The 15,235-nt window shown below is 39.3% G+C and overlaps 1 protein-coding gene across 1 annotated transcript in view; it reads left to right on the top strand.

Moving 5' to 3' along the window:
* Nucleotides 1–15,235, top strand: part of CSMD1 (CUB and Sushi multiple domains 1) — a 3,274,537-nt gene that overhangs the window by 3,251,653 nt on the left and 7,649 nt on the right. Inside the window, exons 68-69 of the mRNA XM_073626646.1 lie at nt 1,274–1,361; nt 14,141–14,270. Of these exons, the coding sequence (XP_073482747.1) occupies nt 1,274–1,361; nt 14,141–14,270 (218 nt within the window). The remainder of the gene's footprint in view (nt 1–1,273; nt 1,362–14,140; nt 14,271–15,235) is intronic.

Genomic DNA, 15,235 nt, shown 5'->3' with positions numbered 1-15,235 from the left:
GGCAGCCCACTGGACACTATAAGCACATAAAATGATGCTCTTTTAACACTGGTGGAGTCTACACAACTTAAAGTGGATGTAAACCCAATGTCATCCTTTCTAAACTACTGCTATAGGGGTTAACTATAAGGATATACATGCCTCCTGCATGTATCCTTACTGGTCAAATGTCTCCCCTCTGTCTGTTATTAGACACGAAAAACTGCATATTCTGTGGGTGGGTCTGTTGTCTGGAGCTCGGTGGGTGGAGTCGTGATGTAAGTAGACTACCCACCCACCTCTACACTCCCCTGTGTATTTCTAACACTGAACTTCTGCTATGATCTCTAACATCCAGTGAAAAGACAGGAAAGTAACCACGTGACTTCAGCATGCCAAATCATGCTGAGGTGTGGAACAGCCAATCCTTGCAGAGCTGCTGAAGAAAGGAGTGGGGGAGGGAATTAAAAAATACTGCATGTGTCTTAGGCTGTCACTCACAGCAAGGGGGAGTATTTGACCAAGTTTTTCTCAGTTTGTCAAGAATTATCTCACTGAACAATAAAAGAGGATTGCTCAGAGCTGGATTAATTCTGTGTGGCAAGACTGGGCTCAAATGATAGGAAATCTTATACTCTACAGTATGATATCATTTTATTTATTTTTTTTTCAGGTTTACATCCACTTTAAACAATGTTATTGTGCCTGAGTTCACCTACAAATGATAGATCTAGTTCTTGATTTTTGTATTTACAAGAATTTTCTGAGATTGTTTCGACTGGCTGTCATTGTTGACAAAAAAAAAAGCGTAAAGTTTTGGCGCACAGAGGATGTATGTCCCAAATTAAAAGTCTCTGAGTAATTGTTTAACAAAGGAGAGAAACAAGGAACCTCAGTCCATGAGTTCATAAATAGACAGTCTCAATTAAAATGTCTTTAGAGTAGCAGCGGCAGCCATCCAACAGTACGTCCGACTCTAAAAAACATAAAGGAAAAGGAGGAGGGGGGACTAAACTTAGTTGGTGCCCCCCCCTTTCCTTCATTGTAGACAAAAGCTTTAAGACCTGTTTCAAACAGATCCCATATTACTATGTGATCCAATCTTTAAGTGTCAATCATAGATTTTAGGTGTTAGATGTATAACTGATGTAACTGCATAACTGTACAGTTGTTCAGAGTGTGTGTTTTCTATATTGCCATAGGTGTTTTTAGATAGCCAAAGTGATATAATGTAGGTAATGTAAATATTATTCATTGAATAACCTATTGCTTTTCATTATCTTAAAAAATAAAGGTATCTTCTGGAAAAGAAAAGAGCATTTTTAACTATCAAGGTGATATACAATCCAAGGATTTTGGGAAGTTTATATTTCAAAGACAAGGTAAGTTCTTAACAAAACTTTCCTGAAGTCTGAATAATAATGATACCAGTGGATTATCGAAGCATATATACAGTATCTATTTGTAGCTGAACTCCAGGCAAAAAAAAACAATAATGCAGTTATGTAATCTTTAAAAATCATATTATGCTGCATGCACATGTATAGACAAGGAACATGCTGACAATAGGGGAGAGGAGAGTTAATTCCTCATCAGTGTGATGTTGCTTTTTGTTGTCAACTTACTTGTCGGGTCAGAGAAGCAATCAAGCTTTATTATTTAACTCCAGCACATAGTCGGGTCATCCACCTATCCTGTCTGACAAAGCTAGCTGTAGATTTAGAACTGGCTGGACAAAATACAAATCATTTTGCAGGTACTACAGCTTCCTATACTGTATACAGTATATAATTCAATCATGCACATATGATTGTCTGTCATTCGGCATTAAAACCTATGCTTACAACAGGTGGGGCTCGTTCCTATTGTCCTAATCTGGGTGTATTTGGCCTTCGTCTTATGTTAGTAGCAATCAAGCTATGTCATAGACATGGAAGAAATGTCATAGACATTAAGAATTTGCAGTACACAACACTCAGATTGCTAATCAGCAGGAGTGAATCTTCTCTTTGTTCTTATAAAGTAAAATTACCATATTTATACAGACACGCATAGACCCACTTCCACCCACAGTATTTACATTTTTCTATCATAGAATTTGTGGAACCATTTTCTGCTCTTTCCTGAATTTTAGGGATTATTGTAGTAGGTAATATAAGGATGAAAAGAGTCTAATAATGACTAGCACTTTTTAAATTACCCAGTACTGCATATGTCTGTGTGTTTTTATAGGGGAAAGGCTTTGAAATGTAACTAACTTTCAACACTTGTGATTGTGATGTAAACTACAATTATATATTGCACCTATTCGATGTACATACAAAAAACCATCAACTTACTGAAAAAATGCATTTTTGTTACTGGATAGGTCACTAAAGAGTTCCCTGTGGAATTTGAAAGGAAATCCCAGGATTGCTGCTAAATGTGTCCTGTCATCTTCACCAGTATTATGAGAAGTAGGCTAAAAATAACTTCTTCATTTATGCTAACAAAGTTGCCAGTGTCTTAGAGAAAGGGAAAGAATAATAGGATGGGGTATGCCGCATTCTGTAATTAATTAGCTGTAGAACATGAATAACACTTTAACTCTGGTGAGAAATGAAAAAGCCTTTAATTATACATATAACATACTGTAGTTATATTTTAAAGTTGAATAACATATGAAAGAAAATCACATTACCCACATTATTTTTATCATTTTAATATGAGATATTGCTACTCTTTTTTTCAGTGTTCACAAGCTATTTCATTTATATTATATATAAGAAATAGTGGCGCAGTGGTGTAGTGGGTAGCAACTCGCCTAGCAGTAAAAAGGGTTGCTCGTTCAAATCCCAACCATGATGCTACCTGCCTGCAGTTTGCATGTTCTCCCTGTGCCTGCGTGGGTTTCCTCTGGCACACTGGTTTCCTCCCACACTCCAAAGACATGCTGGTAGGTTAATTGGCTTCTGTCCAAAATTGACCCTAGTATATGAATGTGAGTTGGGGACCTTGGGGGTAGGGACTGATGTGAATGTGCGATGTACTGTATGTGTGGAGCACTTTGTAAATTGGCGGCTCTATATGGGTACCTTAAATAACTAGGGATAATTGTAGACACACCCACACTCACTCAGGATGGACTGGTGTCTTTATTCGACCTTACTAACTATGTAACTATATATATATATATATATATATATATATATATATATATATTGTTGCTGGGGGTGGGTCCTATGTTGCATGGGATAGATCATTGCTGGGGGGGATCTACTGTTGAGGGAGTGGTCTGATGTTGCTGCTTGCTGAAGGGTCTATTGATGCTGGCTGTTGAGAGTCCATTATTGCTGGGTGTATCTATTGTCACGGGGGTATCTATTGTTGCTAGATCTATGTTACTGCCTTTCTTTTGATCATTAATAAAATTCCATACAATATACTTAGCATCACAAAATTATACTTGGTTCTATATTCTCTAAAAGGGGTGGTACTGGGAGGTAGGTAGGAGTGGAACCAAGGAACAGCTCTCGGGAGTAGGTAGGGGGGAGTCAAGGGGTGACTGAGAAGGGAGGAGTTCCTGCACCCACTGTCTGAGAAAAAAAGCCCTGTGTGTATATATACAGTATCTAAAAAACTGAGTACACCCCTCACAGGCCTTTCATTGTCACCTCGGGGTGTACTCACTTTTGTTGCCATAGGTTTAGACATTAATGGCTGTGTGTTGAGTTATTTTGAGGGGACAGCAAATTTACACTGTTATACAGCTGTACACTCACTACTTTACATTGTAGCAAAGTGTTTTTTTCAGTGTTGTCACATGAAAAGATATAAATTATATACATGTGTGTGTAAAGGCAGGTGTTTCAATACATTTGACAATATAGTGTGTATATATATATATATATATATATATATATATATATATATATATATATATATATATATACTGTATATCACCAATCTCGTAAGTCCACCAGACCGCTGGAATAATACAAGCATAACTGATATTATTAATTCACAGACTTATTCCCTGCGCATACAGAATGTACATGACCACTACAGCCTGAATGGTCTTACCACATCCTTTTATGACAAAACAGCTATCTCTTCCATTCAACTTGAGAGCAAGCAAGATATCTCATGTTGATCCATGATATGCCAACTAGCAATGGAATGCTAATATGCAGCTCGGGGGATTGATAGGGAACCCCAAACGGATGGCTGCAGCATGAACACTGGACATAGAGTAAGTCACACATAATGATCTAGCTGTGGGCTCAGCTGAGAGATACCATGGCCATCATGCCCTGGCACATTTCCTCCCCAAAGAGACTTCCTCAGAGGGAGCGTAATCTGGGTCTGAACAGTGATTTCTTCATCTAAATATGTTTTATTCAATGTGTAAGGTCCTCCCTCCCAGATGACATGACATCCTCAAATCGATTCTGTCCTGTTGCATTAGTAATAGGTAACATACATATTGATTGATTATGACCTATAGTCCTTGTAAATCCAACCAATTTGCATAATAAAATAGGTCAAGAGGTTGCTTCACTAAAGAAGAAGGTAACTCATTTCAGACATAAGTGATCAGTGATCAGCGATCAGAATGCATTTTCATACATTTTGCAATTAAAGGGTAAGTTCACCTTTTGTAACATGTTACATGTTACATCTGTATTCAGGGTGTAACATGTAACATGTTATCAAAGAGCACCTGCCTGCACTCCTCCTATCCCCTGCTGTGACAGCAGGCAGGAGATCTTCTCCTCGCATTAGCTGTCACAACTCAAATTGAGTGTGGCTCTGCACACTTGACTGTGTCATTCATTCACAGTGATCTGTGGAAGCCACGGAAGATGACTTTGTAATAGCTGTATAAATTAACAGCAAGCATGCAATCTCTGGCAGAAAGCCAGGTCATACAGATTATGGATCCTGAGACCAAAACAAAGAGACTTAATCATGATCACAACAAAAGCAGATAATATAAATATTCACCTTAATCTTTTAGAAAGCAATTGAAATTGAAAGCACCAATAATGCTGAGGTCTTCATAGACTCTGAACTGATGAATCCAGCTACATTCTTTCTGTAGAAGGGTATTATCCCAGTTACCACCTCATCTACCTAAATGTACTCATTTAAGAACAAAAAATCTTTGGCCCTCCATTTTCCCTCTGTGCTCACACACCACATGTGGAGCCACAGGAGACACAAGATTCCAAGAGTTAATATCATATGCAGGAGCAGGGCCCTCCTAACCCTCTTGTATTGAATTGCATTGTTGCTGTATTGTCTCCCCTTATATCCCCCTGGATCTTACAACTGGAAAAAAGATTGACATATATTGTGTATCCCAGGAGAGTAGTTACTGATGCACTTGATTGAATATGCTTACAAAATGAATACTTTTGATATTTATAAGCACCTTTGTATTTGCAACAAGTCATACAGTTTTCCTATTGCAATCATATTTATAGTTGCATAGTTACATAGTTGATAAGGTTGAAAAAAGACTCTCTTCAGTTCCAGCACATCCTTCCTGAGGACTGGTGCCCAGAACTGGACGGCATACTCAAGATGCGTCCAGACCAGAGTCTTGTATAGTGGGAGAATTATTGTTTTGTCTCTGGAGTAAATTCCTTTTTGAATGCATGCCAATATTCTGTTGGCTTTGCTTGCAGTAGCTTGGCATTGCATGCCATTGCTTAGCCTGTCATCTACTAGGACCCCCAGGTCCTTTTTCGTCCTAGATCCCCCCCTGAGGTTCTCCCCTTAGAGAGTAACTTGCATTCATATTTTTATCACTCAAATGCATTACTTTACATTTTTCAACATTAAACCTCATTTGCCATGTAGTTGCCCACCCCATTATTTTATTTCGGTCTTCTTGTAAAATTTCCACATCCCCCGCAGAAGTTATTGCCCTGCTTAACTTTGTATCATCCACAAATGTTGAGATTGAGCTGTTTATCCTATCATCTATATTGTTTAAGAATAAATTAAACAAAATTGATCCCAGAACATGACCCACCTGTTTATCACCACCATTGGACCTGCCCCTGTAGCCAGTTTTCAATCCAGGTACTCACCCTATGGTCCATGCCGACAGACCTCAGTTTGTATACTAAACATTTGTGGGGAACTGTATCAAATGCCTTTACAAAGTCCAGATGCACCACATCCACAGGCCTTCCTTTATCTAGATGGCAGCTCACTTCTTCATATAATGTTAATGTTAATGGTCTGGCAAGAATGATTTTTCATGAATCCATGCTGATTACCACTAATGATACAGTTTTTATTACTAAAATCTTGAATATAGTCCCTTATCATCCACTCCATTAGCTTACATATTATCGATGTTAGGCTGAGTGGTCTGTAGTTTCCAGGGATATATCTTGGCCCTTTTTTAAATATTGGTACCATATTGGCTTTCCTCCAATCAGTTGATACCATTCCAGTCAGTAAACTGTCCATAAAAATTAGGAACAATGGTCTAGCTATCACCTGGCTGAGTTCCTTAAGGACCCTCAGGTCTAAGCCATCTGGTCCTGGTGACTTATTTATGTTACGTTTTTCAAGTCTATCCCATTTAATATCATTTACCATACCAAAGAGAACAGTTTGGGGAAGTTGGCTTTTTTGAAGTTCAGTGTCCTTGTATTACACTTGTGCTTCTTATTTCTGTGATTTATACTGAATCTCATTGATCTGTGGTCACCGTTTCCTAAGTTACCGCGTATTTCCACATCCACGATCAGGTCTGTATTATTTGTAATCAGTAGGTCTAGTAATGCGTTATCTTTTGTCGGTGCATTCAACAACTGACCCATGAAATTATCCTGCAAGACATTCAGGAAATGGCAAGCCTTAAACTAATGCGCGGTTCCTTCTGCCCAGTCTATATCCAGATAAATAAAATCCCCCATTATAATACAATTTCCCAGCCTTGCCACTATTCCAAGCTGTGATAGGAGGTCCGCCTCCCCCTCCTCCCTCAGGTTAGGGGGCATGTAGCAAACGCCCACTATTACTTTCCCATAATTTTTTCCCTTTGGAGCTCCACCCACAAGGATTTCACCTCCTCCCTAGCTCCATTAGTGATGTCATCCCTCACGTTCACTTGCACATCATTCTTGATGTACACGCATACCCCTCCCCCTTTAAAAAAAAATCAAAAACCCCCTCATACATTAGCAGCTCCAGTTCTCCCATTTTATTAGCTAGACTTCTAGCATTGGTATACAAGCATCTTAATGTTGTCATATTGCATGCTATTGCCTTCTTAGTTGTTATGAGGCTGCAATTTGAATTTGCCTTGGGTTTTGATATTCTAATTACCCTACTGCTTATGCTCCCAATATTACCCGCTAAACCTTGCTACATGCTGGCTAGCTCTACATCTGGACCTTCCTTTCTGAGAATACTACCTTGGAGGTCCTTTCTTCAATTTTGCTCCTAAGTCCCTGAAATAGTCTTTAGGAATCTCCATCTTCCTCTAACTTTGTCATTGGTACCCACATGTACCATGACAGCTGGGTCCTCCCCAGCCCCACCCAATAATCTGTCTACCCAATCCGCAATGTGCAGGACCCGAGCACCTGGTGAACAACATACAGTTTGGCGCTTAAGGTCTTTGTGACAGATTGCCCTCTCTGTCCTTATAATTGAATCCCCTACTACCAGGATCTTCCTTTCCTTACCCTTAGCCTTACCCCCACCCTCACTGGATGAGTTTTCCCCTGGCAGCTAGGGGTGTTACTCTTCTCCAGCAATGCCGCTCTTTGACTGGTTTCCCCAATATTACGCAACAGGGCGTACTTATTGGGATGTTCCTGCCCAGGAGCGGGCTCCTTGATGCTTTCCCCTCTACCCTGCCTAACTGTCACCCAACTACTCTGGTGCCTGCACCCCTGTATCTCCACACGCCTATGTGCTGGCTCTTGCCAGCACCTCTTGGGTACGTTCCAAACTCGCTTTCGGGTTGGAGAGGCTTTGCAGTGTTGCCAGCTGCTTCCCTAGATTCAGGACCTGAGCTTCCAAGGAAGCAGCCTGCTCACATTTTGTACAGAAGTATTCAGCCTTGATCGGATGCTCGAGGAACGCATACATGTCACAAAATGTGCACCGAGACACATTTCCACACCCGTTGGACATTGCACCCACTGATTTAATGGGGATACTCATACAGGATCTGCAATTTTACTCTGCCTGATTAACTGTTAAACTTGCTTCCTGACTAATTTATTAGTACACTGTTACTCACAGTACTTAGTAACTCACAGCACTTCACCCGTTGCTCACAGTATTCAGCAGTACTCAGTTACTCACAGTACTCAGTTACTCACAGTTATGCAGCAGTGCTCAGTTACTCACAGTACTTAGTTACTCACAGTTACTTAGCAGTATTGGGTACACAGTTACTCAGCAGTACTCAGTACTCAGTCACTCGCAGTTACTCAGCAGTACTCAGTTACTCACAGTTACTCAGTACACAGTCACTCGCAGTTACTCAGCAGTACTTCATGCAAGAATAATTGCTGGTGCGTAATCACTCTTCTGTGATTTAGTAACCCAATCCAGTACCGTGCATACTATTCACCACCGGTCTAATATGAAATTCTCCACCATTCAAACTATTCACTCACTAGATAACCTTCAATAATAAGCGTAATCATCCACTCCACCAGGGATACTGAATCCACTATAGTTTTCAGTTATAAACAATATCCTTCAGTCCTCCAGGGTTCCTCTATGTTCTATTGTGCTCCTCTTTCGCGCAATCATATAATGAAAAAAAAATGTTATCATAGCGTAGTATGTTTATTCAATTTTAAATTTTAAGTAAAAAAACAATCGCCAACTCACATGTGCAAGTGCCCTCTGACTGGCACTAAGTTTATCCAGCAAACCAGATCTGTTACTGTCACACCGCTCTGTGCGCTAAAGGTGGTGTGAGTTCCAAATCTCAGCTGTAATTACCCAGAGGCAGGTACTGACATAATCATTGTCACTATGCCTCGCATTCTCAATGCGTCATCAGGAAGCTTGTGGTGCCATTTTGGTTAAGGTATTTATGCCCTTACTCACGAGTGATTGTCCAATCGTGTATTAGTGGACCGGAACTACATCCGCCGCCATTTTGACTATTCCCTATATTAATTATACATTGCCCTTACTTTTCTACAGTTGTTTCTTATTATATGTAACACATCTGCCATATATCTAATATCAACTCACAGAATCATGTGTTGTTTTCCCCAGATGCAATTATGATAATCTATATCCTGTTTTAATATAATTTTTTGAGAAGATAAATAGGGTGGGGGGATGAACTTGTACATTTTAAAAACCTACTGCTCCAATCCAATGAATAAAAATAAGAAAAATATTATCAGAAAATATTCAATAAACATACAAATAAAGATACGACATGAATAAAAATACAATCAGTGTGTGCTGGGTATGTGGCGTCACGTGGGGTGGTGCCATGAGGTGTCGTCGCCAGATAGCCCCGCTCCTTACTTATTAAAAAACTGTGAAACAGCAGAGCAGGCAGTCGGTGGTTAGCCTTCATTGCAGGCAGAGCTTTTTTTCCTTTTTGGGGTCCGGTGTTGCGGCCAGCATCAGGACTGATGCTAATACACAAAGGAACATTTATTTTAATAAAGGATTTGTCAAAAACTGTGTGTTTTTATTTCTTTTTGACACTTTTTTGGTGAATGAGTAGGAGTACAATGTAGCCCATACTCATTAACATGAGGGGGGCTGGGATCTCGGGGCTTCCTTGTTAAAGGGGGCTTCCAGGTTCTGATAAGCTTCCTGCCCGCAGACCCTGACAACCACAGCCCAGGGGTGGGGGACAGAACCCTCCTGCTGCAAAGCACAGCCATGTTGAGGGCATGTGGCCTTGTATGGTTTAGGACAGGGACTGCTCGCTTATCCCCCTTCTCTGGTCTGACAAGCTGCATGCTCTAATAAGGGTCCGGTATGGATTTTGGGGAGACTCCATGCCATTTTTTTTGGCATGGGGTTTCCCTTAAAAACCCTTTCATGACTAAGCCTATTTTTGAAATTTGGTGTTTACAAGTTAAAATCCGTATTTTTTGCTAGAAAATTACTTAGAGTTCACAAACATTATATATATTTTTTAGCAGAGAATCTAGAGAATAAAATGGCGATTGTTGCAATATTTTTTATCACACGGTATTTGTGCAGCGGTGTTTTAAACGCAAATTTTTGGAAAAGGGACACTTTCATGAATTTTAAAAAATCCAAACAGTAAAGTTACCCCAATTTTTTGTATAATGTGAAAGATGATGTTACGCCAAGTAAATAGATACCAAACATGTCACCCTTTATAATTGCACGCACTCGTGGAATGGCGACAAACTACGGTACCTATGAATTTCCATAGGCGACACTTTAAATTTTTTTTTACGGTTACCAGGTTTGAGTTACAGAGGAGGTCTAGGGCTAGAATTATTTCTCTCACTCTGACGATCGTGGCGATACCTCACATGTGTGGTTTGAACACCGTTTACATATGCGGGCGCGACTTCCGTATGCGTTTTCTTCGCTGCGCGAGCTACCGGGGACAGGGGCACTTTAAAAATTTTTTTTTTTTTTATTTATTTTATTTATTTTTTTACTTTATAAATTGTGTTTTAAAATTTTTTTTTTTTTTTTACTTTTATTGCTGTCACAAGGAATGTAAACATCCCTTGTGACAGTAATAGGTGGTGACAGGTACTCTTTATGGAGGGATGGGGGGGTCTAAAAGACCCCCCATCCCTCCTTTACACTTCAAAGTATTCAGATCGCTGAAAACGGCGATTCTGAATACTGTGTACTTTTTTAAATTCGGCGCCATTGGCAGCCGAGTAAACGGGAAGTGACGTCATGATGTCGCTTCCGCGTTTACAACAAGAAGGCTGGAACGAAGCCACCCACAGCTTCGTTCCAGCCCGCCCCCAGCCGCCGAAGGTACCCAATTGGACACCGGGCCTCCCGATCGCACGGGAGGCCCGGTAACAGCGGCGGGAGGCGGCGGAAGGGGGGGATGTCCCCTCCCTCTCCTCCGGTATAACAACCGAGCGGCTTTTAGCCGCATCGGTTGTTATACACGGGTAGCCAATCGCCCGCTGTAAACAACGGTACCGGGATGATGCCTGCAGCTGCGGGCATCATCCCGGTATAACCCCCGAAAGCCGAGTACGCATATCTGCGTACGGTCGGCGGGAAGGGGTTAAAAGCCATAGGAGACCCAAAGGGCCTGGAATGGATTGGGGGGCCCACACCAAAGTTGTTTTCATTCAGCTGGAGGTAGTGGGACCCATGAAAAAGAAACACATTGTGCTTTAAAAGAAAGTCAAGCAACACACAGCTTACTCAGGAATTTTCTGATTGTACACCCTTATCAAGGGGTATAGGGGAGTATAATGCTTCTACTAACAAAGTATGAAAAGGGACCTCAAGGTCTTTATTTAGAGACACAAGATGCGGAGTATTCCTCACATACTGTATGAGGTAAATGCCTCAATGTGACACCTTAGAAGTGAGTCTATATATACACTAATAATCTCACGTATAATAAAGGAGCCTTTACCAGCTAGATGCCATAGCCTCGGTATTTTCTTATCCCTTAGGCGGCCAGCTTTCAGATAACAGTGGTCCCTGCGGCAGATTTGCAGTTGGATCACTTTTAAAAGCAGTGGGAGAGGTGAATCACCCCTCTTGCTGCTTCCTGGTAGTTCCCGGGTTTGCGTTACCAATCGCTGAGCCCAGGAATCATCCAGTGTCTACAGTGTTTTCTCATAGAGATAAACAATGGCAAGATGACCACCTCTCATCTCTATGCCCTTGGAGTACCGGAACAACGTTATGACGTCACTTCCGGTTGTTAGGTCATATAAACATTTTTTTGATCTTTTGCTTTTAAGGGTAGAGGAGAGATTTGCGGTATTTTAGACCCTAGATCTCTCCATAAAGAGTACCTGTCATGCTGTATTGTTATCACAAGAGATGCTTACATTCCTTGCAATAGCAATAAAAGTGATCAAAAAATGTTTTCTAATGGGAGAGTGTAAAAATCTAAAAAATATATTTTAAAAAATAAATTTTTAAAGCTTCCCATCCCCATGTAAAATTTGAAAATTGGAAAATTGGAAATTCGGAAATTTAGAAATTCAGAAATGCGAAATTCGAAAATTCGGAAATTTGAAAATTCGGAAATTCTGAAATTCAAAAACTCGAAAATTCAAAAATTCCAAAATTCGGAAATCCAAAAATTCAAAAATACGAAAATTCGAAATTCGGAAATTTGAAATTCAGAAATTTGAAAATCTTAATTTTTGGATTTCCAAATTTCTGAAAAAAGCAAAAAAAAAATGAAACAAAAACGAAAATGAACACATTTTTTGTCAGTGCACATGTCCAGTCCGTGATACTTTTTTTATTTGCACTAACATACAATTTTTCAGGACAAGCATTTGGGGTATGTCCCATTCTTCAAGGTCCTAGCAGTACTAATTCACAAAAGTTTTAGTAGAATGCTACAAAAAGAGATAATCTCTGAGGGAAAGGAAAAAACAAACAAACAAACACAAGCAAAATGTACATGACAATGGTAATAAAACAAGCATAGTTAGTGAGATAAGACATAGGGAGAGCTATAGACTGGGGGGAGACAGTCACGGAGGGGGTCATAAAACTGTTGGATAATAGACGAGAGAACCCATTTCTAAAATCAGGCTGTTATTTTTTTGTGTCAAATAGAACTATCATTCTTAGTTCAAAAGTCTTTCTTTCCTGAATAGTTTTGAAATTTCCTTTAAGAACAAAGACATTGAGGTCTTCCATGGTGAGATCTGGTTGTGGGAAATGTCACAAAGGTGTGCAGGGTGACATACCCCAAAAGCTTGTCCTGAAAAGTTGTATATTAGTGCAAAAAAAAAAGTATCATGGACAGTATTCAATTGTTTTGTATGACATTTGAAATCATGTGAGATTCCCTTTCTGTAATTTCCCATACACTAAAGCATTATAATTACTAACAACTAATTCAAGTCAACTATTTCAAAAATGGGAATTTCATAAGATTCACAATGTCATTTATAATGTTGAAAATCTCAGTTATAAAATCTTGAAAAAATGAAAACAAAATGGAGTTGTTAACCAATACCATGGTGACCAATCAGGTTTCTTCTTACACAATCTGAACAAATATAACAAGAAACCTGGTTTGATACTGTGGGCAATAACTTCACTAATGTTCCTATCCTTTCTTTGGCTTTAATTATTAGGTCCTTTTAACTCTAGGCGTGTCGTATTTTCTTATGTATAAGGGCCCAAAAAGAAAGGAGACTCCATGATATATATTTAAAGCATGTAAAAGTAAATTGGAGTGCAAAGGAGAGGGAAAGCTTATTCTAAATCTAACTGTGTAATAATCCAAAAAATACTCATACCAGTGCACAGGTAGCAACGTATCCCCTCCATGGCGGTACCAAAAAGCTGTGTAACCATTAGCAACAGACACTGATGCTTTTAGAGGGGTGTGCCCTTTTTTAGGACTCCCTGCTTAATGAGTAATTCTTTTACATTAAAAAATATAAATGTTACTGCTCAACACCCTCTCCACTCTTCCAGTCCCTTCTGCACTCATTTGCCATTTAGTAAGTTCTCAATGTCATGCATATACTTATTGGTTTGGCACATGACTGTGCTGACCATTGAGAGTCACTTCTTTCTTCCAGGACAGAAAAAGTGATTCTCATTGGTAACCTTGGTTACGTGACCACGTTGACCAATAACCACTCTAAATGGCCAGCATTATTCTGATGCACAGCCTCCGGGGCTATGTATGGAGTAAGAAGGGTATGGATAAGTAAATCAGCAGATGTATGTAGTGGTGAATTTTCTAAATAGCAAGTAAGTGCAGTCGGGACGGGAGGAAGGGGGCTGTGAGGTAACATTTTAATTTTTGAATGCAAAAGTGGAATTACCCTTTAAACATGCAACATATATAAAGGTATTATACAAAACATAACTGATATGAAAAAAGAGGTAAAATAAGACATACAGAATGTTAAAAACAAAAAAAAATGCTTCAAAAATAGGTATTTGCAATAATGATTAATGATTGTTTTGTGTTTTTATACTGTTTCAGTTTCTCAAAACATCAATGACTCTGCTAATAACTACTATGGCACAAACAGCAGTTCTGTAGCAGCTGCAATCCTGGTACCTTTTTTTGCCCTCATACTATCGGGATTTGCCTTCTACCTTTATAAACACAGGTAAAAAAAAGTTTATTTTTATTTAAATATGATTATATTTGTTTAATAATATATATTCACTATATCAGAGTTGTGAAAGCTGAATACAATCAACACTTTCTGGCATTTGATATGAGCCCAATGGGGTTGAGAAATATATATAGGAATACATTTCAATTGTTTCATTAACAGTGCAGTTAACATGAATGATTAACTGCTCTTGTAAGCACAGCTGTATGTGGCCGGTAAGATCTTGACAGACTTTTCTAAAGTGGTATTATAAAGTGAAGAACAATATTTTGTGTCAGTAAAGGCCAAAATTTTACTTATGAGCAATGTGTCAATAAAATATTGATGGAGAACCACACTATTGTACTTGTTCAATAAAGCAAAAAGAAGCATCGACTGTGAAGTTGATTTGCTAAAGGTAAATAGACTGTTTACTGTGCAAGAGATTTTTCACTTAGCTTGTGAATGAGCTGAAGCTCCAATTTGAGTATTCTTTTCAAATTGAATTTTCAGTGTATTCACTAAGCTAACATGCATCAGATTATTTGCCTTTAGTAAATCAACTCCTTTGTGTTAACTCCACAGCAGTTTTGCAAAAGAGATGTTGCTGATGATATGCCTACTCTTAATTTATTTCACAGCTAACAGAATACCATCTTTCACTTGTAAAGTACAGTAACTTATAAACAGTGAAAAATCTTCTCCTTACAGTAAATAAAAAATAAATTTGTGCTATGGAATAGTGTGTTTTTCACAGTTACTGAGTTTTTAAACCTCTGCTAAATAAGTTCCTGCTGCTGGTGCTTGCTGTTGGGATCCACTGACCTTCACATACTCTCAGATGTGACAGGAAGCTACAAGTATTATTTTGTTTTTGCTGGCCGACCATATCCTGAGTGGAGTAGTTACTCTGATCAGTGGGAGTTCTTGCAACCATTGTGGGTCTGTCCAGCCCTCGCCTTTCCTCATCTTGGCTT

This window comes from Aquarana catesbeiana, linkage group LG04 (genome assembly GCF_042186555.1).
Source record: "Aquarana catesbeiana isolate 2022-GZ linkage group LG04, ASM4218655v1, whole genome shotgun sequence".
In the NCBI taxonomy this organism is placed as follows: Eukaryota; Metazoa; Chordata; class Amphibia; order Anura; family Ranidae; genus Aquarana; species Aquarana catesbeiana.
This window is presented reverse-complemented; position numbering and strand designations above follow the sequence as displayed.